The 21,247-nt window shown below is 61.8% G+C and overlaps 2 protein-coding genes across 14 annotated transcripts in view; one reads left to right on the top strand and one right to left on the bottom strand.

The window, feature by feature from the left end:
• Positions 1-591: 591 nt before the first annotated feature.
• KATNB1 (katanin regulatory subunit B1) lies at positions 592-17,020 on the top strand. Of its 3 annotated transcripts, none has more exons than XM_079799864.1 (20): positions 592-718; positions 1,821-2,111; positions 5,341-5,471; positions 8,348-8,465; positions 11,144-11,244; positions 11,805-11,846; positions 12,406-12,489; positions 12,678-12,793; positions 13,159-13,230; positions 13,384-13,534; positions 13,642-13,832; positions 13,944-14,074; positions 14,426-14,476; positions 15,042-15,109; positions 15,262-15,357; positions 15,441-15,590; positions 15,847-15,923; positions 16,001-16,075; positions 16,231-16,347; positions 16,607-17,020. In XM_079799864.1, the coding sequence occupies exons 2-20, from the start codon at positions 2,072-2,074 to the stop codon at positions 16,737-16,739; spliced, it is 1,944 nt and encodes a 647-aa protein (XP_079655990.1). In that variant the 5' UTR covers positions 592-718; positions 1,821-2,071; the 3' UTR covers positions 16,740-17,020. The 3 variants fall into 3 exon arrangements, with proteins under 3 accessions (XP_079655990.1, XP_079655988.1, XP_079655989.1); XM_079799862.1 differs by having other exon boundaries at positions 15,238-15,357; XM_079799863.1 differs by lacking the exon at positions 592-718 and adding an exon at positions 1,207-1,698 and having other exon boundaries at positions 15,238-15,357.
• An 863-nt stretch (positions 17,021-17,883) lies between these two features.
• KIFC3 (kinesin family member C3) overlaps positions 17,884-21,247 on the bottom strand; it is a 40,795-nt gene continuing 37,431 nt past the window's right edge. For 10 of the 11 annotated variants that reach the window (XM_079799861.1, XM_079799851.1, XM_079799854.1 and 7 more), the window contains 6 exons: positions 20,793-20,916; positions 20,496-20,625; positions 20,181-20,410; positions 19,787-19,921; positions 19,253-19,361; positions 17,884-18,515 (listed from right to left, as the gene is read on the bottom strand). In XM_079799861.1, the coding sequence (XP_079655987.1) occupies positions 18,490-18,515; positions 19,253-19,361; positions 19,787-19,921; positions 20,181-20,410; positions 20,496-20,625; positions 20,793-20,916 (754 nt within the window). In that variant the 3' untranslated portion in view covers positions 17,884-18,489. Of the gene's footprint in view, positions 18,516-18,693; positions 18,719-19,252; positions 19,362-19,786; positions 19,922-20,180; positions 20,411-20,495; positions 20,626-20,792; positions 20,917-21,247 lie in introns of all 11 variants that reach the window. The other variant, XM_079799855.1, reaches the window with a different exon arrangement.

Raw genomic sequence — 21,247 nt, 5'->3', positions numbered from 1 at the left:
CCCAGAATCAGGAAGTCTGTTTCCCGGTCTCCGGTGGGAGGTTCAAGCCGTGTTCCAGCCCAAGAAGAGAGACCGGTCCTCAGCCCGGGGACCGCCCACAGGTGACGGGGACGAGCCGGAACCACTGCACAGAGCTGACTGACTACACCGTCCGCTTCGCCCGACTCCAAGATGGAAGTTCCGCGGCTTCACTGGGGTCCGGATGTCCCTTTCCCATTGGCTCTCTGGGAATTGGTTTTCCAATAATGCGAACGCTGATTGGTCTATCTGGGCGGTTGCTAAAGGGATTGGTGCAGCCGCCATTGGAGGGCGTCCCGCAAATTTTTCAAACGCTAACGAGGTTCGAGGGGGCGTAGGGAAGGGGGTGAAGGGAAGTTTGAGGCGAAGGCGGGACCAAGGAAACGGCAGCCCGCATTGGTTCATTAGGGGCCGAGGGGTGGCTCTTGAACTCTTCTTCCTCGTGATTAGCCCAATTCAGGAAAAGAGGGCGGGAACTTAGGGAAAGCGGCAGAAGTGCCTTCTTCGATTGGTCAAAGCTGGCGGGAGGCGGAGCTCCGCCGGCAGCTGATTGGTGGGAGAGTTGGGGAGGGCGGGGCTCTGAGCCGGAGGTTTTGTTGTGAGGGTCGGTTGTCAAGCAGCGGCCAATCAGGGCAGGGGATGGAGGCAAGTGGGGGTCGCCCGTGGAGCAGAGGCTTGGCCTCGGGAGCCGCAGCTGCAGGTGGAGTGGGCCGGGGGCGCGGAGGCGAGGGGACGGACGGTGGGCCCCGGGCCGGGCCGAGCCAGGCGGGCCGGGCCGGGCTGCGGCGGAGAGGGCTGGGGCGCGGGGAGGTTGGAGCCCTTCCCCGCCGGCCGAGAGGAGTGGGAGGACCCGGGAGGCCGAGGGACCAGCCTTCGCCTCGGGAGGGGCGGGACCGGCGCGGAGGCCTGAGGGCAAACCCGGGAGGCCGGAAGCTGAGCTGGGGTCCGCGGGAGGCCGGGGCGAATGGGGACGCTAGAAGCCGGAGAGTGAATGAATGGGGGTCCTGGTAGCCGAGGGGAACGCGGAGTAAAGGGGGTCTGGCGAGGCAGGGGCCAGTTAGGGAGCTCAGCAGACCAGATGTGTGCGAACGGGGGGCGCGGGAGGCGGGGAGAAGGAGTGGAGGGCGAGGGGCAGGGCTGGGGCACCCAGGGCGGAGGGGTGGGGAGGAGAGCTTTCCTGGGGAAAGAGCTTGGAGGAAGTAGGTCGGAGGCACCTTAAGGTGGCCTTTTAGGGTTGAGGAGTCATACCGGCTCCTGCCCCGGCTGGAGACCTAGTTCCCAGCACCGCCCTTGGCAATTTGGGGGACCAGGATTAGTTCCTTTGCCGCAAACTCGGGTGTGTGTGTGTGTGTGTGTTGGATCCTCAGGGCCCCGTTTGACATTCTCCCCAGAGAAGACTTCAGCACCTGTCTCTGGGGTGCCTCTCATGGGCCCCTCAGCTTAGCCTCGACTCCACCCCCTCTCCATAGGTCAGACAAAACAGTGACTCTCAGAAATCTGTCTGATCTACAGACAAATGTTCTTCCCCGCCCCGCGGTGGCGGCTGCTGCACCTCAGGCAGCCAGCTCCTCCCCTCATCCCGGCCTCTGGGAGGGCCTTCCCCGTGTTCCAGGTCACCTTGTCTGAGGTGCCCCCTCTCCTGCCTCTCAACCCCAATTTGCAGTGCAGCTCCTGGCTTTGGTGGGTGTCTGTCTTTATCAAGTGGCCTCAGGGATGCAGGGAGCTGCAGTTTGCAAACCAGGGTCCCCCCAAGCTCCCACCGAATGTTTCCTAAAAAGCCATCACCTCTGTTTGCGTTCCAGCCCAGTGTTGAGCTGAGATGGCTCGAGCCTGACATTCCATGACCCAAGATCCGGACGGACGGGCGTGTAAAGGCTGCTGCTGTGGATGATTTAAAACTAAGAGTTGGTCCCGGAGAAAGGCATTCCCTCTGCCTGGATGTGTGGGAACTCCCTGCCAATTTGATTGGCGGATCTGGGGGGGATCCACCCCCACCCCTGGAGGAAAGCAGTCTGTTTTGTGGGTGGAGCTTCAAGTGCCAGACAGCTGGAGGATGGCCACCCCGGTGGTCACCAAGACAGCCTGGAAATTGCGTGAGTGGTTCTGTTTTCTTTCTCACCCCATGTATCCTGTTAGCTGTTTGTTGCTGGGGGAGCTTGAACCCCCAGCTTTGTCTTCTATTCTTGGCACAAGGAGAGACCCCCAGGCCTCGGGGTAAGATCAAGATGCAGATCCTGACCTTGGCACTTAGCTGGGTGACATTGGCCAGGTGACGTAACCCCTCGGAGGCTTCGTTTTCTGTCTGCACGATGAGATAGTCGGGTCTACGTTCTAGAGTTGCTGTGAGATTCAAGTGAGAAAACACATAATAAAGTGCTCAGTGCAGGATTTCCAGTTAGGCTGACAGGCGGAATGGGGCGAGATTCCTGAAAGATATTCTTGACATTTTCAGGCATCTCACAAGTCAGGTGTCCGCCATCAGCTGAGGGCATCCTGGGGCGGGGGGCCAGGGGGAGAGGGTAGGCAGAGGGACGTTGACAGGGCTCTGCGATGCACCTGAGCGTGTGCACCACCCACTGCCGTCATTACTCCCTATGGCAGTGGTCGGCAAACTCATTAGTCAACAGAGCCACATATCAACAGGACAACGATTGAAATTTCTTTTGAGAGCCGAAAACCGACTTCTGCGCATGGGCCACGAAGTTTCAATCACACTGTACGTGCGTACCCGCACGTGGTATTTTGTGGAAGAGCCACACTCAAGGGGCCAAAGAGCCGCATGTGGCTCATGAGCTGCAGTTTGCCGACCACTGCACTATGGCAGTGCCAAACGCTGATCCGAGGTCCTCTTTGTACTCCAATTACTGAGGACCCCAAAGTCCTTGTTTATGGGAGTTCTAGCTATCATTATTTACCATGTCGGCAATACCGAGCCATTTTCAAACAAGAACACGGAGTCAAACATGCCATTGATGATGATGTCATCACATCACGTTCTTCTGGGAAACTAGATTCTTAGGAGCAAACAAAAGCGTAAAAGTCCAATACCATGTTAGTATTATTAGGAAAACAGTTTTGTTCTCTTGGACCCCCTGAAAGGATCTCGAGGATCCCAAGGTGCCCTGGATCACATTTGAGGACCGCGGCCCTCCTCGTCGGTGCCTCTGTGGGTCCTGCCCCACCCGTAGTAACTGGTTGGTATACTCTTGGTGCCCAGACTGTAACCCCGTGCTAGGAACTGTCCGCGGGCTGTTTTCAGAAGCTGGGCAAGGCCTTCACTTTTTAACGGTGGGAACTTGGGCGAAGCTCTTTGCTGGGCCTCAGTGTCCTCGTTTGTAAAATGAGAGGTTTGGGCCATTTTCAAATTGTTCCTCCAAGCCCGAGAGTTCTGGGAGAATCCTGTTACCGGCTCCCAAGGAAGGTGCACTTTGGACAGCGTGGCTCTGTTTATTAGGGTTATGTGCCTATCCCTTCAGCAGCTGGTCTTTCCTGAGCATAGAACCAGGCACGAGGGAGGCCGTAGGGCAAACTAGACAAAGGTCCCTGTGAAATGGGGTCCAGAGCCTGAGAGAACGCCAGGCAGGAATCAGACTGCCACACCCCTCCGTCTCTCCTTGAATCCTCAGCTGGGCATGTGCTTTGGATCAGTTAACTCGGTGATGGAGGATGGGCTAGGGAGTATTGTAGGCGCCTAAACTGTATGTGCAAGGGCCCTGAGGCAGGCAGCTCAGTGAGTGCAGAGCTCAGAGGAGGCCCCGGGCTGCAGCACAGCGTTGGGGAGAATGTGGGGCCACAGAGGCTGGTGAGGACCCCAGCCCTTCGGGCGCTTTGCTTTATCTGAAAGGCAAGGCCAAGCCATCCAGTGTTCAGGTGGGAGGTAACGTGCTCAGGCTGTGACAATTTCACGCGCACAGCACTTTAGCTGTCGGAGGCCTCCTAGTTACCCAGGGCGTCGGCATGGTAGGGTTTTCCCTGTCTGAGTGGGGAGACCTGTCTTGTCTGCTCCTCCCTCCCGGGAGGAACTCACTCAGGAACGAGCTGGGAGACCTGGGCGGCCTCTTGGTTCCTTGCCTGTGTTTTGTTCGCTTTGGAGCATTGATGCCTCCGGGGTTTTAGTCTGCTGCCCCCACTGCTGCCCCAGCCGTCCAGGCCAGGGGCCCTTGTGGCTGCCCACAGTGATCTTAGGGCCCTCTCTGTCTGGTCAGCCCTCACTCCCACCCCCTCACACCCAGACCCCTCCCCCCTCCTCACAGCCCACCCTCCTCTGCCCACCTGGGGCCCCAGTGCTCACTGTCTTCGTGGTGCCTAGTCCTTAGCCTGCCTAACAACCAGAGAGCACTCACTCCCTACCCAGCAGCTCACAGGCACCTTCTCACTGAATCCTCAGCAACTCAATGAGCCAGGCACTGTTATTAATATTTTTTATTAAAAATTATTTTTATTGATTTTAGAGAGGAAGGGGGAGAGAAAGAGAGAGAAATATCAATGATGATAGAGAATCAATGATTGGCTGCCTCCTGCACACCCCCTACTGGGGATGAAACCCGCAACCCGGGCATGTGCCCTGACCGGGAACTGAACTGTGACCTCCCGGTTCATAGGTCAACGTTCTGGCACTGTTATTATTAACCCCACTTACCAGAAGAGGAACCCAGTCCTCAGAGGGGGTGAGTGACTTGCCTAAAGCCACACAGCCTGCAGTATCAGAGCTCAGATCAGAACCTGGGCCATGACTGGAGCTGTGGGCTGAAGCCCCGGGTGAGGTCCCCTGGGGACAGCTTGTCTAGAGTTGACCTGAATGGCTCTTAAAGGGTTTTTTCCAAAGAGGGGTTTGGGTGCACAGCGAGTGGCAGTTTGCGAGGTGCTTAGGTAGTACATAGCACAACATTTTTTATCCTAATAATGGTTTCCATTTTTCTTTTTGTGTCATAGAAAAAACATAGTGGACATATCACACTTGTGATTTCGTGAATATTATTGCTTACGAGACAGAGCTAATAAAAATAGCAAGCCAATTTTAAAAATCCGGCATAGTACGTCAGTAGTATTACCAGCTGATGTGCAGAAAAGGGAAGAAAATCACGAGGCCTAAGGGTGAGACAGGTGTCAGCGAAGTGGAGAAACAGTCATGTCTGTCTCAGGCCCAGGCCTACTTGTCAGCAGGTGTCAGGAGGGCTGTCCGGGCACCACAGGGGAGCCCAAGGGGCAGAGCCCTCGAGAGGGGCTTCTGGTGCCAGAGCTGGTGGCCGAGCGGGGCCACGTGGCCCATTGCGCCCCCTGACTGTGGCCTGACTGCCTTCCCCCCTGCCCTTTCCTGTGCAGAGGAAATTGTCGCCCACGCCAGCAATGTGTCCTCACTGGTGCTGGGCAAAGGCTCCGGGCGGCTGCTGGCGACAGGAGGGGACGACTGCCGCGTCAACCTGTGGTCCATCAACAAGCCCAACTGCATCATGGTGAGCCTCGCCGGCCAGGGGCAGGAGCGAGGGGCGGGCGGGGACTGGGGGCAGGATGGGGTACGGGTGGGAGAGGCACCGTCCTCTGGGGGCCCCTCCCGAGGGTAGGGGACACAGCACAGCATCCATGCCTCCCCTAGCTGTCGGCTCAGGAAGGCCCAGGACGACCGCAGATGGCAGCGACAGTGGCCCCTCCTTGGGAATGGGGTGTCACCTGGCTGTGGACAGCACGCCAGGGAGCCTGCGTGAGAGGCTAAATGAGTCCAGCCTGCCCCGCCCTGCCCAGGGCCCATCCGCCCACCCGGCAGCTGTGTGTGGGGTGACTGATATTTCCACCTCATTCCACTGGAAGGATTTCAGGCGCCTGCCTGGAGTGGGCAGAGAGCTGGTTCTTGACTAGACTTCCACTCATCGCACAGCTACATTCAGTGCTGAAAACTGTTCCAAAACAGAAAGCCATGAAGAGGGAAAAATACAAAAATGGCAGACACATAGTCCCGTTATCCAAGACCACTGCAGTTGGTTATTGGTCTGTGTCCTTGTAGGTGCTGATATACACAGACATGCACATGCACACATGTGCAGACTTGTGCATATATGTCACATACACATGCCAACACACATACATGTGCACACACAGAAATTAATAACAATATATTTCCAGAACGCTCTCACTGTCCTGTGGCCTGGTTTTTTAAAAATACAATATGTAAGCATTTTCCTGTGTCAAAATAATCTCCTTTAATGACATGATTTTTAATGGCTTTGTGGTGTGCCATGGAGTGAGCTGGCATTGGCTTGGCCCCGCCCTGTTCCCAGCATGGAGGTCACTTGCAGCCTTTTGGCTCTGCTCAGCCACGTGGTAAACATCCTCATCTGCTAAATCTGTGAGCAGATCTGTGATGGTTGCATTAAATCCGAGGGTGTGCACTTTTCACAAAGCTTCCAAACGCTGTTGTCAAATTGCCCTCCAGAAATCCGTTTACATTCCCACCAGGAGCACGGGGCCTCGCTCTCCCCACACAGCCCCACAGCACGGGGTGGTATCACACTCCTGACTCTTGGCCAAGTCAGGATAAAGAAGAAATAGGACGGGAGGTGGTATTTATTAGTAGAGACTTAATCAGCTCATTGACTTGGAGATTCAGCAGAGAACTGAGATCTGACCCTGACCACAGCCAGGGGTCCGGACAGTGGCAGTTGAGTTCAGAACAGAATTGAAATCGTTTGTTTTGTTTCCCTTTGTTTTTAAAGTTTAAATGCGCCCTGTCCCTGAATGACAAAGGAACGTACACAGTTTGAGAAAACTCAGCAAAGACTGACCCAAAACGGACATGCAGTGAGCCCAGGCTCTCGTCCTCAGAGACGACAGGGGCAGTTTGGGGTCTAGACTTACCTTCTCACACTGGTGCAGCCACAGGCCCCCATGGGCCTCAGCCGAGCCATGGCCCCCCCACCCCAGACTCTCCACAGACCAGGCCTTGCAGGGCCTCAAACTTGCCAAGTTCTTTCCCACTCAGGTCTGTGCTCTTGCGGCTCCCTCTGCGGGCAGTTCACTGTGATCTATTTCTGTGCATTTTGGAGTGTGTGACCTCATGTCCTTCAACATCCAGATGATACCCGGTGAACAGTGACACATCTTCCTTCCCCTACCCCACCTCCCTCCCTGGAGACGGCCTCGCTCCTGGCTCCCGTGTGCCCTTCCATCCTTCCAGAATGACTTCATACATTCAGGAGCGGATGTTCATGTCTGCTTCCCTCCCTCCTTTTGTACCAATGGCTTCACACTATACACACTGTCTCCATCTCTTTTCACCTGTACTTGTCATGGAGGTTAGTCTGGACCATAGGCTGAGGGTTGCCCCATTCATTTTCACGGCTGAATGAATAGCAGTCCAGTGCATGGGTGACCATGAGGACACAGTGTCTGGTGACGGGCATTTGTATTGTTTCTGGTCTTTTGTCCAAGAGACTCGCTGCAGTGAGTGACCTTGGGTGTGTTGTTGCACATGTGTCTGCGTGTGCGGGAATGGGCATTTCTCAATGTGGGTGCATGTGCCCAGTTGCCCTCCGTGGAGTGTGTACCCAGGGATACTCCTGCCGGTGACATTTGGGAGTTGGACCAGCTGCTTGTAACTGTCTGGCCTTAGGGTAGTTCCCCTGAGGAGCAGTTTCCCTACCGTCCCCAACCCCCAGGGGGAAGGGTCTCAGCGAGCACTGATGGTGTCACTACTGTGCCTTGGGGTGGCCAGTGCTGGGCGGGAGTGACAGACACCACGGATTTCAGACCTGGCCTCTCCAGAAGCTGGAAACGCCGGCACTTTCCTCCTCTCCCTCCTGGGCTCAGCTGGCCCAGCTCCCCAGCTCTGAGTTGGGGGAAGACTCTATATTTTCAGCAAAGTCACTCCCAAGATGCAGGTTCCGAGAGCCCTTTCCTGGGAGCGTGGCTGGGTCCTCCAGTGGGGGCAGCGCCCGGGGACACGGGCATTTTGGAGGGGAGAAAGGGTCCCATCGAGAGCCCGCCTCCCTTCTGCCGTGGTTCCCCTCCTGAGGGGCGTGGGCCAGCAGAGCGTGACATGGAGCAGAGCCCAGGTGGGCCGCAGTTTGGACTCAGACTAAAGGGTCAGCTGCCCCCTCCCCCCAGGGGCCCAGGGCCATTCTGCAGGTGGCGGCTGTCAGGAGCACAGGGGCAGTGGCAGGGTTGGAGTGGGACGGGCTGGCCCACGGTTAGCCCTGGGAGCTGAGGCCGGAGAGGCGGCTGCTCAGCCGGCGTCGCTTGGGCCACTTCTCGCTGACACTTCCTGGGGACCCATAATTTGGGGCAGCACCTGGGGGTCTGTCCACGAAGTGCACTGAAGCTGCCGCCCTCTCCACAGAGCCTGACGGGTCACACGTCCCCAGTGGAGAGTGTCCGCCTCAACACGCCCGAGGAGCTCATCGTGGCCGGCTCCCAGTCGGGCTCCATCCGCGTCTGGGACCTGGAAGCTGCCAAAAGTAGGTGTCTGCGCTCCCTGCACCCTGCTGTCTCGGGCTCCTGTCCCGTCGCTTCCTCCGGGAAGCCCGTCCTGACTAGGTGGGGTGCTTCCGTCCTGGGACACTGGCCAGAGTGGTGACCCCACCCGCCCCCATCTCTGAATGCTGGCACCAAGGAGGCGCCTGGTAAACGTCCGAGTGGACAACTGTGTGGATGGGCGGGTGGGTATGTTTGGGGATTCAGAACCTGGAAGGACATCAGGTGCCACCAGGGGCCACACAGGAGTGAGGTGGCTGTGTGGGGCACACTGGGGAGCGGGTGGCCCACCGGGGCGGCCCCCACTCAGCCTTTCCCACTCCTTCCCCGTCTCAGAGGCCTCAGCCTCTGCCCTCTAACCTGGTGTTTTGCTCATTCCCTCCATCTTTCTAAACAACACGGGTCGACTGCCATTTTTCTAAAAGCATTGCATATGGCAGCACAGAACACTGCAGGCCAACCTGAGAGGCCCGAGGAGAGCCCGTGGCCCACGGTTGGCTGCCCGCCGCTAGCCTGGACTTCCAGCGTGCCGGGTGGGGGGCCACCGCCGAAGGGGAGAGGAAAGGGGCGTGGGGTTGCCAAGGCTGCTTTTCCCAGAATTGACCCCCGCCCCCCTGCCTGGCGGAGACGTACAGGTCTCTGGGCTCCTGTGTGCGTGCTCTGCGTCTGCTGTAGGCGGTGGCTGCCAGCCGCACACACTCAGGGCCAGGGTCATGCTGCCAAGGGCGGCGGGCTGCTTGTGTAGGAAGATGGCGCCGGGCCTCGTGGGTGCTGCTTCCCCCCTGGTGTGGGCTGCGTGCTCAGCGTCTCGGCACGCTCCACTGCCTGGCCGCACGCAGGACCCACGGCGTCTGTGCTGGGGCATCGCTGGACCCCAGGGGCCAGGGTGGGGCCGGCAGAGGAAGCAGAAAGCTCGGCGGAAGGCAGTTCTCCACCTGGGAAGCCTCTGCCTGGACCGAATCCCAGCGGACGGCACCAGCCGTTCACCGTGCGCTGGAGCCGGGCAGAGGGAAGACAGGGCGCTGTGCGTTCTCAGACACGGCCACGCGTGCACGGGAAACGTGGAGTTCCTCAAGGTGGGCAAGGCGTGGAAGCTGAAGGCCTCTGTCTGGAATTCCTGGGCGTGGAGTCCCCGCAGTGGCCGCTCTCGGGCTTGTTACAAACACATGGCCCAGACCCCGCTCCCAGCGAACATGGGGCAGGCCCCAATCGGCTTCCAGTGAGCTGCCAGGTGACTGGGCAGAGCCAGGCGGTAGGCCCCCTTATTTGCCAGATGGGCACACGGGGCCCAGGGAGGCCACTGAGCCCCGTGAGGGCCCTCTGGCTGGGAGTGGGGAGCCGGGACTCCCCACCCCAGTGCTCTCCACCGCCATCTGGTGGCTCGGTTTGAGGAGTTTCTCCGAAGACCGAGAGGCTTGCCCTCAGCAGCCAGGGCAGGAAGAGCTGAGAGCTCGGCACCGCCACCCTGCCCATCGCGCCGTGCGGCAGTGACGGCTACGGAAGGGGTTCACGACGGTTGCTCTGAAGGCAGCCCGTCACTGGAGGGTTTAGGGAAGGATGAGCAGCTCCTTGGCTGGGAGGTTCCCTCGTGGGGTACACACCCCAGAGGCCCTCCCCTCTGCAGCTCCTGTGACCCAGGCCTTTCCTCCTGGGCCAGAAGTCACGCCCGAAGAATGTGGGCCTGCCTGCTTCCCATGGCACAGCCAGGGGCGAGGCTGGGCCAGCCGGGTCCCGCTTCCGGAAGCCGGCCCACGCAGGGCGGGGCGCGCCACATCCTCTCGGGGCGGGGCGGGATTTTGGAAACCTTGCTGTGGGATGCAGGGCCCATGGGCTGAAGCAGGAGCCAGCAGTCTGCCCCCTCCAGGCCCTGGACTGGGCAGCGCGTGCCCGAGGCCGCCTTGACCAGAAACATGGTGCTGAGCCCCGTGGCATGTGGCCACCTCCTTGAAGAGAGCTCGCTCCCTCCCAGCGCCCGTGTCACCTTGGCTCACACCGCAGCGTGGCTGGGCTCCTGTGCCTGTCGGCCCCAGCACTCACGGCGGATCGGTTTCGTGTAGACAGTAGAATTATAAATCTTTTAAAAAGCGAGACACACGAGGCCAGAACGAGGAGGCAAGTTTGATTGGGACCAGAGACAAACACGGTTTGCCTGCGGGCTGCGCTGGGCTTCGGAGCCGCCTGCAGAGCCTTGGAAGGTGGGAGTCGTGGTTTCCTGGGGCAGCAGCAGACTTGCCCCCCATCCCTGAGGTCTGAGGCCCAGCCTGTCCCCCGTGTCCTCTCAGTCCTCACAGCCTGTCCGCACAGCCCCCTCCCTCCAGGGCCACACCTGGCGCACCCTCCACTCGCTCTGCTTGGGGGGGGCGTGCTTTGCCCACCACTGCCCTTTGCCTGCCATCCCCCTCCCCCTTGGCTCTCAAACACTCTGGGACAAGCCTAGAGCAGCAGCTGGGGCTGCGGTGCATTTTCCGGAGGCTCAGGTAAATCAGAATGGCCGTCATCTCTCAGGAGGAAAAGGGGAAATTCGTTGTCAGGGTGTAGGACCCTGGTTGGTTTTCGCCCCAGTTTTTAAAGTCGTGTTATTCTTCAGTTAGTGTTAAAGCCCCACACAAACACCACATCCTTTCTGGGCTAGCCATCGTGTCTGCCTCTCTTCTCTTGTTAGTTCTTCGCACGCTCGTGGGACACAAAGCCAACATCTGCAGCCTGGACTTCCACCCCTACGGCGAGTTTGTGGCCTCGGGTTCCCAGGACACGAACATCAAGGTGAGATGCCACTCTCAGCCCTGGGTCTCCCGCTGGCTGGCAGTGGGCCCGCATGTCCTGCCTGAGGGGGCGATCTCAGCTCTTTGTGGGCGTCTTCTCTGTGCAGCAACATTCACACCCTCCCAGAGAAGGGAGATGGGACATTTCTGCTTGGAATTCCCAGCTTTATTTTAAAAAAAAAAATATGTTTTTATTGATTTCAGAGAGGAAGGGAGAGAGAGAGAGAAACAACGATGAGAATCATTGATCACCTGCCTCCTGCATGCCCCCTACTTGGGATTAAGCACACAACCCAGGCATGTGCCCCAACTGGGAATGGAACCATGATCTCCTGGTTCATAGGTCAACGCTCAATCAGAGTCACACCAGCCAAGCGGAATTCCCAGCTTTAGTGAGCAGTTTCCAGACTTCTGCCATTTTGGGGTGTAATGACTTGGAGGCACCCAGATCCCTTCTCTGCTCGCAGCCACACCCTGGCCTCCGGCCCAGGCGTTAGGCCCCCCGCGCAGGCCCAGCCTGGTTGTGCCCGTCCTGACTGCCCCTGTGCTCTTCCCCTGCAGCTCTGGGACGTCAGGAGGAAAGGCTGCGTCTTCCGCTACAGGGTAAGGAGGGCCCCGCTGGTCACCCACAGCCCCCTGCAGGCCTGGAGCATGGGGTGCCCACACGGCAGGGGCTGGAGGCATCGCTGTCCAACGTGGGTGAGAGCGTGAGAAACGTGAATCTGGAGCAGAGCAGGGTGCTGGGCGTGGCCCACCTGGACCCCCAGCTCTCCACGAATCCTCCAAAACCAGGGGAGGGGTTGCCTGCGCCTAGAAGTTTGGAAGCACTAAGTTTAACATAGAATTATTCTTAAGAGATTTTTATTTTTTTATATTTTATTCTTAGAGGTTTTTAGACCCTTTGACATGAAGAGGGGGCATTTAACTCTAAAAAGAGGCATAAGACTCTGACCATGCATCTTGATTTCCTGGAGCCTCTGCAGGCCTGGGAGTCCATGGTCCCCCTGGGAAGTGCCCCTCTGTGGCGTCTCCTACACGTCTTCCCCCTTTGCCTGCATCTCAGGATGCACTGCTTGTCGAAGGCCGGGGTGGCGTGGGGCGGTGGGGAGGGAAGGCCCTGGGCCAGACCCCAAGGGTGAGCCCGGTGCTCTGTCCTCCCCAGGGGCACAGCCAGGCCGTGCGGTGTCTCCGGTTCAGCCCCGACGGGAAGTGGTTGGCGTCGGCTGCAGATGACCACACAGTGAAGGTAGCTCCCGGCCTGACCCGGGCCAGGGCCGGGGCCTGGCGTCTGCTGGTCACACTCAGGCTGGTCCCCGCCTCCCTCCTTGGGGTTGCTGTCCCAAGCTGTGCAGATGGGAAGGTGGTGCGTGGACAGAGCTTGGGCTGGACCGGAGGGAGAGCGGGTGGTCCTGACCTCCACCCGCCCTGCCCCAGCTCTGGGATCTGACTGCTGGCAAGATGATGTCCGAGTTCCCTGGCCACACGGGGCCCGTCAACGTGGTGGAGTTTCACCCCAACGAGTACCTCCTGGCTTCCGGCAGCTCTGACAGGTGAGAAGGAGCAGCAGGGCCCGTCGCCTGTGACTGCCGCTCCTCACATCTCTGCGGAGTGTGTGTCTGTCTGTCCCCATCTGTCTCTGTCCCAGGGAGTCACATGCCTGATGAGACTCTGTAGGCTGGATAACTGTCAGCCCAAGATGGGACTTTGGTTCCCGGCCTGTGTCCTGGGCCTTAAAGGGCATGTCCAGATCCAAGGCCCATGTTGGCCTCCCACCGTGTCCCCTCTCCCTGCCTGTCCAGGGCCAGCCCTGGCCCAAGGCATTGCTCTTAATGGCCCTGAGGGGTGGGGTGTATGTGTAGGGGGCTGTGTGGAGCCAGGGCTCTGGCTTCCCAGCACAGCCTGGCTGCCTTTGCAGGACCATCCGCTTCTGGGACCTGGAGAAATTCCAGGTGGTGAGCTGCATCGAAGGGGAGCCGGGGCCTGTCAGGTACGCAGGCCACTGGGCGGTGGGCAGCCTTCCCGGGGAAGGAGGTGTGGATGCGGGTGGCCTTTCCCTCTCTGCTTCTGCTCCCTCCTGTCCTGGGCTCCCCACAGCCTCCCCGGGCTTCCTGGAACCCATGGCCCACTCCCGCCTGCCCAGGAGCATCCTCTTCAACCCCGACGGCTGCTGCCTGTACAGCGGCTGCCAGGACTCGTTGCGCGTCTACGGCTGGGAGCCCGAGCGCTGCTTTGACGTGGTCCTCGTCAACTGGGGCAAGGTGGCCGACCTGGCCATCTGCAACAACCAGCTGGTGAGACCGCTGCCCGCACCCACCCTCCCACTGCCCAGCTGCCCCCACTCCGGCCCTGGGGATCCTGCCCACCCATCCCCTAGCCGCTGCTCTGCCACTTCCTACAGATAGGCGTGGCCTTCTCCCAGAGCAACGTCTCCTCTTACGTGGTGGACCTGACCCGGGTCACCAGGACAGGCACGGTGGCCCAGGACCCCGTGCAGGACAGCCGGCTCCTGACGCAGCAGCCGCCCCTCCCCACCGCCCCCCTTCGGCGCATCTACGAGCGGCCCAGCACAACCTGCAGCAAGCCTCAGAGGTGGGCTCGGGGCTCAGGGCTCGGGGGGCACAGGAAGCGGGTCTGACCCTGGGAAAGTTTTGGGGGGCCCAGCCTGGCCTCACTGGCCCGTCCTCCTTTTGCTGCCCGCAGGGTAAAGCAGAACTCGGAGAGCGAGCGCCGCAGCCCCAGCAGCGAGGACGACCGGGACGAGCGGGAGTCTCGTGCGGAGATCCAGAACGCGGAGGACTACAACGAGATCTTCCAGCCCAAGAACAGCATCAGTGAGGCCTGGCTCCCACCCGTGAACCCAGCACCCCACCTGCAAAATGGTGCAGCTCCCTTAGTTGCTAACCCCCACACACCCGGCCAGCTCTGTCCCCAGGAACTCTAGGCCCCGGCAGAGCCCTGGCAGCCACTCAGTGCCCTGCCCACCGCAGGGGCGAGTGGGTGGGAAGGGGCGGGACTGAGGGGGTGTGGGCCAGGACAGGGTCGCAGGTGTGCAGCTGCATGCCTGGAAACCACCTTCCACCCCCCGCGTCCTGACAGGGCCCTGGGTCCCAGGCTGCCCAGCTCTAGGGACTCAGGAACCCCGGGCAGCTGACACGAGTCCCCAACCCGTCTCCCCTCTACAGGTCGGACACCGCCTCGAAGAAGCGAGCCCTTCCCAGCACCCCCAGAGGATGGTGAGTCAGGGTGGGGCAGAGCTGGCCTCCCAGCTCCTCAGCCCTCTCCCCTGAGCCCCTGCCCTCCCCTCTGGCACAGATTCAGCCTCTGCCGCTTGCTCAGGCGCACCTACTGTGTGCCAAGCCCCAGGCTAGTCCCTGGCGGTGGAGCGTGAGCAGGGTAGGCAGGTGCTCCTCTCACGCCCACAGACAAGCCCACAGGTGAGTCCGGAAACGGGACACGTGCTGTGGAGGAACAGGCGGGGCCGCTGTAGATGGGGCCTTGGGGCTCTTCAGCCCCTCACCACCGGCGCCCCCGGCACACATTCCTAGTGAGCGGGCAGACTGCCCTCCCTGGAGCTCCCTGGTCCCATCGACCCACAGGGCTAGACGCCTGCTTTCTGCCAGGCCTGGGATTGGGTAGGTAGAAAGTGGGGGACAGCCCAGCCCCTGCCCTTAGGCCTCCCCAGGACCCTCCCAGCTGCCCGCTGCCCCCTGCCCTGTCCCCCCGTTACAGATGCCGTCCAGAGTCCCGCCCGAGCCCTGCCTTCTTCCTGACCCAGAAATCTTTTCCTTTTGCCTCCAGACGTGGCCACAGCCAAGGAGGCAGCAAAGCCCAGCCCAGCCATGGACACGCAGTTCCCGGTGCCAAACGTATGTCTGGGTAGAGGGCGTGAGACTCAGAGGGGCTGGAGCCCTGAGCCAGGGTGAGGGGCCTCCCATCTGGGGGGCAGAGAGGGAGCCCTCAGGCCGGCTGCCCGCTGAGCCTCGGACCCCTCCAGCTCGAGGTCCCACCCTGGCCCCAGGTCGTCACTTCCACCCCCGCGCCCAAGGCTGAGCCTGCCATCATCCCCGCCACCCGGAACGAGCCCATCGGGCTGAAGGCCTCCGACTTCCTGCCTGTGAGTGGGGGCCCAGCCCAAGAGTGGGTGGAGGCCCGTGGGCGAGGGCAGAGCTTCGCTGCCAGCATCGGCCTGTCCCACAGGCTGTGAAGATCCCCCAGCAGACAGAGCTGGTCGACGACGATGCCATGTCGCAAATCCGCAAAGGCCACGACACCATGTGCGTGGTGCTCACCAGCCGCCACAAGAACTTGGACACCGTGAGGGCCGTGTGGACCACGGGCGACATCAAGGCAAGCGCCTGCCCCGGGCTTAGGGCAGACCCGGGAAGAGGGCCACAGGAACGGGCCGGTGGGGGCGGGCAGCCCGTCACCACGCCGCGGTCGACTCCGTTTCTTCCATGTCGTCACAAGTGCCGTTTATTGCACACCTCTCCGGGGCTGGCCTTGCTGAGCATCTCGGTGGCTTCATTACTGTCCCACCATAAGGCCCACCACACCCCCGGCAGGGCCTCCCCCGGCCTCCGTGACGGGCGCTCTGTTTGCACAGATGTCGGTGGACTCGGCCGTAGCCATCAATGACCTGTCGGTGGTGGTGGACCTCCTGAACATCGTCAACCAGAAAGCGTAAGTGGCCGCAGGGGGGGAGTGGGCGGAGTGGGCAGGGCTGGGTGCTGAGGGCACCTGTCGCGGCCTCTCCCCAGCTCCCTGTGGAAGCTGGACCTGTGCACCACGGTCCTGCCGCAGATCGAGAAGCTCCTGCAGAGCAAGTATGAGAGGTACGCAGAGAAGCCCGCCGCCTCCCCGCAGGGAGGGGCACAGAGGCGTGGGCAGGTCCCAGGTGCTGCCCCCTGAGTTCCAGAGGCCTCTCACCCTCTGCCCCTGTCTCTGTCCTTGCTGTTCGTCTGTGGCTGCTCCATCGCCTGCCCTGCAGCTACGTCCAGACAGGCTGCACCTCCCTGAAGCTGATCCTACAGCGCTTCCTGCCCCTCATCACCGACATCCTGGCAGCCCCGCCCTCTGTGGGTGTCGACATCAGCCGGGAGGAGAGGTGAGGTGGGGGCCAGGCAGTGTGCCTGTTGGGGCAGGGGTGCCAGGCCAGGTGAGGGCACACAGCCCACTGTTGATGGGCCTGCTGGTACAGCTTATGCAGGTCACTGTGCCTGGGACCAAGACCCCAACTCAGGGTGGAGGGTGGGGGGAGCCAAAGCTTGGGTTCCTCCATAGCCTGGCTCTGCCCTGAGCCCTGGTGTCGCCTGCATGGCCTGGGAGCGGGGCGGGAGCGCTTAGTGCGGCCGCTCCGCCCACAGGCTGCACAAGTGCCGGCTCTGCTATAAGCAGCTCAAGAGCATCAGCGGCCTCGTCAGGAGCAAGTCGGGCCTGAGCGGCCGCCACGGCAGTGCCTTCCGGGAGCTGCACCTGCTCATGGCCAGTTTGGACTGAGGAACCCAATGGGTGGGGGCACCAGGCAGCCCTTGGGGCCTGGCCTCAACCCCCACTCCTGTTCCCTGTGCACCCACCGGCCCATGAGCCTCTGCCCTGTGGCCATCCTGGAGGCGGCGGCGCTGGCCCACTGGCCACCTCCACAGCCCTGAACTCTCAGACAACTTCTGTCCAGCTATGGCTGCCCAGCTCGCCCAATTCTTGCTTCTTGGGGCAGCCAGCCAAGCCCTGGGGCTGCTGCTGTAATTTATAAGACAAATTTTATTAAATTTGTAACTATTCCCTGGTTTTCTTGCCCGAAGGGGCATCTCGCCGCGGCTCTCCCAGGTGCAGGATTGCAGGCAGAGGCCTGCACCAGGCTGTGTGGCCAGCAGGGGGCAGCAGGATGTCAGGCCAACAGCAAAGGGCGGATTCAGGCTTATTCCAGGGGAGGTACAGGGGGAGACAGCACGTCTTCCCCCACGGCTGGGAGACAGGTGAGAGGTGGGCCCCATCACCCCCGTCTCAGCCACACTCCCAGCTGTCCTGTGGATGCCTCCAAGCCAACAGCTGCAGGATGCCAGGACCCCACCTCACAGACACGGCCACCACTGTGCTGCCCCAGCCCAGCCTGCTCCCCAGTCCCCGGAGGCCTTAGAGACAGGGCTGGAGGAGCGTCCCCCATCCTCCCCTGAGGGCTCTGAACTCACCTCACTCCCTGCAGCACCCCCAGTGCTAGTGGCCAGGATAAGCGACCCGACCCAGTGGGTTCAGCCCCAGTTGGAGGGAGGACCCCACTGAGCACAGGCTCCCTCAAGGCTGGGACCAAATTTAGGTCCACACCCCCCATGGCGGGGAGGGGAGGGGGGCGGATCCTATATAAGCCCTAGGGGAGGGTGGCGCTCACCTGTGGCCAGCTCACTTATTACTTGGACAAGGCCAGGGCCCAGCCGTGGTTGTGCTGAGCCGAGGAGCCTTCAAGACGTCTTACAGCCGAGGAGCCTGTAAGACGGAGGTGACGGCACTGTTGATGGGTCAGTGACGAGGGGAGGGGGCACCGGCTGTACCCACCGTGGATGCTCAGGCCACGCGATCCTGAGGGCAGGTCTGGGGCTGTGGCTGACGCCCTGCTCCGGGGGCTCACAAGACCGTTCTTCAGACCACACGTGTGCAAAAAGGCTTTTATTTTAATATTAAAAATGGCTAAGCTTCCCAAAGTTCTTCAATAGGCTTTCCGAGGAGCAAATGGTCAGGAGGCCAGTGAGCAAGGAGAGAGCCTGGTGCCAGGCGGATGGGGGAGCAGCAGAGTTCCCGCCCCCTGGCCTCCTGCCAGCCATAAATACCCGGCCGGTGGGCCCGGCAGGCCGGCCGCGCTATGTACACAACGAACACCATACCCATGCCCGGGGCGGGCCCTGTGCCTCCCGGGGGCTCCTCAGCCATCCCCCGCAGAGGGCGCCCTGCAGGCTGGGAGAGGTGGGCCAGCCCAGGCGAGGGCCACCTCCCAACACTGCTGCCCTCCCCACGACGGACCACTCTCTGGGGGTCTGGGCCTGCCGGTGGAGCGGGCCAGCCCTGCCCTTCCAGCCCACGTCGTCTGCACCCAGAGCACAGCCCAGAGACACCGCTTTCTTCTGAACATGTTTCATCTCAGGGGAGACACAAGAGGGCCTCCTCTCTGGCCTCCGCCTCCCAGGCTCCCAGCTGCGGCGGGAGCAGGCCCGTGAGGCCTCGGGACCCAGACCCTGACACGGCAGGGCGGACACGTCCATCACACAGGCAGCGGCCTGGACTTCCCTGCAGGGGGGAGGGGGCTTGTTAGCCTCCGGTTAAGAGCTGGAGGGAGCCAGGCAGAAGCACACAGACAGACAGCAGGCAGCAGGACAGCCCCAGCCCTGAGCAGCAGGCTCCCGGCACAGCCCACCACCCAAGGCGAGGTCCGGTGCGGCAGCCCTGGGCCGCCGGCCACACTCACCCGGAGACGGCAGCCCAGCCTCAGGCTGAAATCAAAGCAACAGGCGTCTCACTGGCGGGCTGGCCTCGGGCCAGGACCCCAGGACCTGCCGCCCCTGTGTGTACCCCAAGCGGCTGGGCCTTTCTGCGAGTGGGGCAAGTTGGGGGCTGGAGGCCTGGATCCCAGTCCCTGGCCAGGCTCGCTCCTCATCGAGGACGTGGGGTGAGCCCTGCCCTTTCCGCCACGGAGCTGAGGCTCAGGGCTGGTGACGCAGCCCTGCTGTGACGGGCATATTGCAGGAGCCCAGCCAGGGACACTCATGTCCTGGGCCCAAGTCACCAGCCCATGAGGAGCCCTTGGGGGGGGTGGTGGTCTTCGGTTTCCCTCTGTGAAACGGACACAGCACCATCTGCCCTGGCTAAAGCCCAGGGCCAGGGAAGGTTGTGAAACAGGCTCTGGACAAGTTGTAGAAACTTAAAAAGACAATTTTTAAAGAGCCCGTCTAGGTCAGGGCAGTCCCGTGCGGTGACTGGCCTGTCGGGGCGGCTCTCCACCCGCCCGCCCACCCCGAAATGCTCACCCGAGGGCTGCAGCCTCCTCCGGATGGAGCCCGGGCGGCTGGAGGTCCCAGAGCCGGGGGCCGAATGGGCTCGAGCTGAGGCGGGTGGCGTCTGGCAGGCCGGCTCCCACTGTGGGCAGGGGGGGCAGGTGAGTGGGGTCGTGCTCCCTGCACCCCTCCACCACGCTCCCCTCCCAGCCTCCTGACACTGCTTCCTCGCCTGCAAAATGGCTGCCATGACGGGCCCAGCTCGTTACTGTGAGTGAAAGGAGGTGACGCGGAAAGACGTGAACTAGTCAATGCTGAGCACCTGTGCGCCACCCTGCGCCCGCCCACCCCGCCGGCTGATGACCCCACGGGCACCTCGAAGGACAAGAACTACTTTTGCTACTGGGTTTGGGTTCAAGTTTTGGCTCCAGCCCCTCTGGCATCTCGCCCCCACCCCACCCAACCCCTACCCTGCCCCAGGCTGTCACCCCTCCCAGGCCCTCCCTCCGGCCCCTGACCTGGAAGTCTCTGCCCCAGTGCCCCAGCAGGCCTGTGCCATCCTCCTACCTCCAGATGTTCTTGGCTGGACCAGGACCCCAGCTCTGCCCTGCGGGACCCGGGGCCCAGCTCCACAGAGCGCACCCTCTCAGCGAACTTGAGGGAGTAGAGGGTCTCGCTGGTGTTCTTCTCCACGGGGGACACCTAGGGGACAAGAGGGCTCACTCCCCACCCAAGCCAGCTGCCCCACAGAACGAGGGGGCATTGTGCTCACAGAGGGTGCTCACGGCCAGGGGACTCTGGCCAAAGGAAGGACCTCGGGAGGCACAGGGGGGGTGTGGCCCTGTCGGGGTGCAGGTCACCGACTTTGGAGCTGCTGAGGACAAGGGTCCCTTCCCTGCACAGCCTGGGTACCCAGAAGGGGCCCCGGTCTCGGTGCTGACCAAGCCCCCGAGGCCCTCACCTGCACCACCATGAGGGTCTTGCTGTCCCCGCTGAGCGAGTCCTGCAGGAGGTAGGTGAGCTTGGAGTTGCGGAAGGGCACGTGGCCCTGGCGGGAGCGCAGCGCGGCGATGACGTCCCCCAGGGCCGACAGCGACTTGTTGATGTGCTGCGCCTCCCGCAGGCGGCTGCCCTCGGCGCCCGACTTGCCCACGCGCTCCGAGCCGGCCAAGTCCACCAGGTTCAGCTTCCCTGTGGGAGGCCGCTGGGCAGGTCAAGGGCGCCCCAGAGGCGGGTGTGGGGGGGGCTGGGCGGGCTGCCCCGGGCCCTCACTCACCCGTGGTGCGGAGGCCGGTGCTGCAGTCCACGCCGCGCACCGTCACGATGAGCAGGGCGTGCGAGCGGGAGCTGTGCTCGTTCAGGTTGGTGAACTCCGTGGTGCGGTTGGTGTGGCCGAACTCAAACACCTGGGGGCGGGCGGGGCAGAGGTACAGGCTCGAGTGGGGCCTTGGGATCGCCCCTCCCCAAGCACCCCTGGAGGGGTGTGACCCTCCGCACTGTACGGAGAGGAAACAGGCTCAGAGCGCTGGGCGGGGTCTCCCCGCATTTCCCTGCGCGTCCCCCAGCCCCACACCTTGTTGATGTCGTCCACGCTCCGCACCCGGAGCTCCGTCAGCCCCGGCACGTACAGCTGCCCGCTGCCGTCGGGGCACAGCCGGATCTCCAGCTTCTCCTGGGGCTCCTGCCCCAACAGGTCCCTGCCGGGTGGGGGTGGAGGGGACGACAGTCACTCTCCCCTCCCGTGTCTGCTGGCTCTGCACCTGCCCCGAACCTGGAATGTCCCCCATCCCACCACACCCCTTCCTGGACACTGGGCTAAGCCCCTCCTCCTCCAGCTCCTCCCTGCACTCAGCCCACTGAAGGGCGGAGACCAACTGTCCCCCCCCCCCCGAGAGGCCCCCCCACAGTGCACCGGCCCCTGAGGGCAGCCCCCCCACAGCCCTCTCTCTCTCACCACGCCTGGGCAGCCTGCAGGTATGGGGGGAGCTTCCAGGGGAAAGGAACTCCTCAGGTGAGCAGAGAGAGCGC

The sequence above is a fragment of the Cnephaeus nilssonii genome (genome assembly GCF_951640355.1).
Source record: "Cnephaeus nilssonii genome assembly, chromosome: 20".
NCBI lineage: Eukaryota > Metazoa > Chordata > Mammalia > Chiroptera > Vespertilionidae > Cnephaeus > Cnephaeus nilssonii.
This window is presented reverse-complemented; position numbering and strand designations above follow the sequence as displayed.

What these genes read in the sequence shown, in the direction of transcription:
- KATNB1 (XM_079799862.1), top strand. Translation starts at nt 2,072, where the DNA reads ATGGCCACCCCGGTGGTCACCAAGACAGCCTGGAAATTGC. An exon ending in CAAGACAGCCTGGAAATTGC is followed by an intron (nt 2,112 to 5,340) that starts GTGAGTGGTTCT and finishes TTTCCTGTGCAG; the next exon opens with AGGAAATTGTCGCCCACGCC. An exon ending in ACCTGCAGCAAGCCTCAGAG is followed by an intron (nt 13,833 to 13,943) that starts GTGGGCTCGGGG and finishes TGCTGCCCGCAG; the next exon opens with GGTAAAGCAGAACTCGGAGA.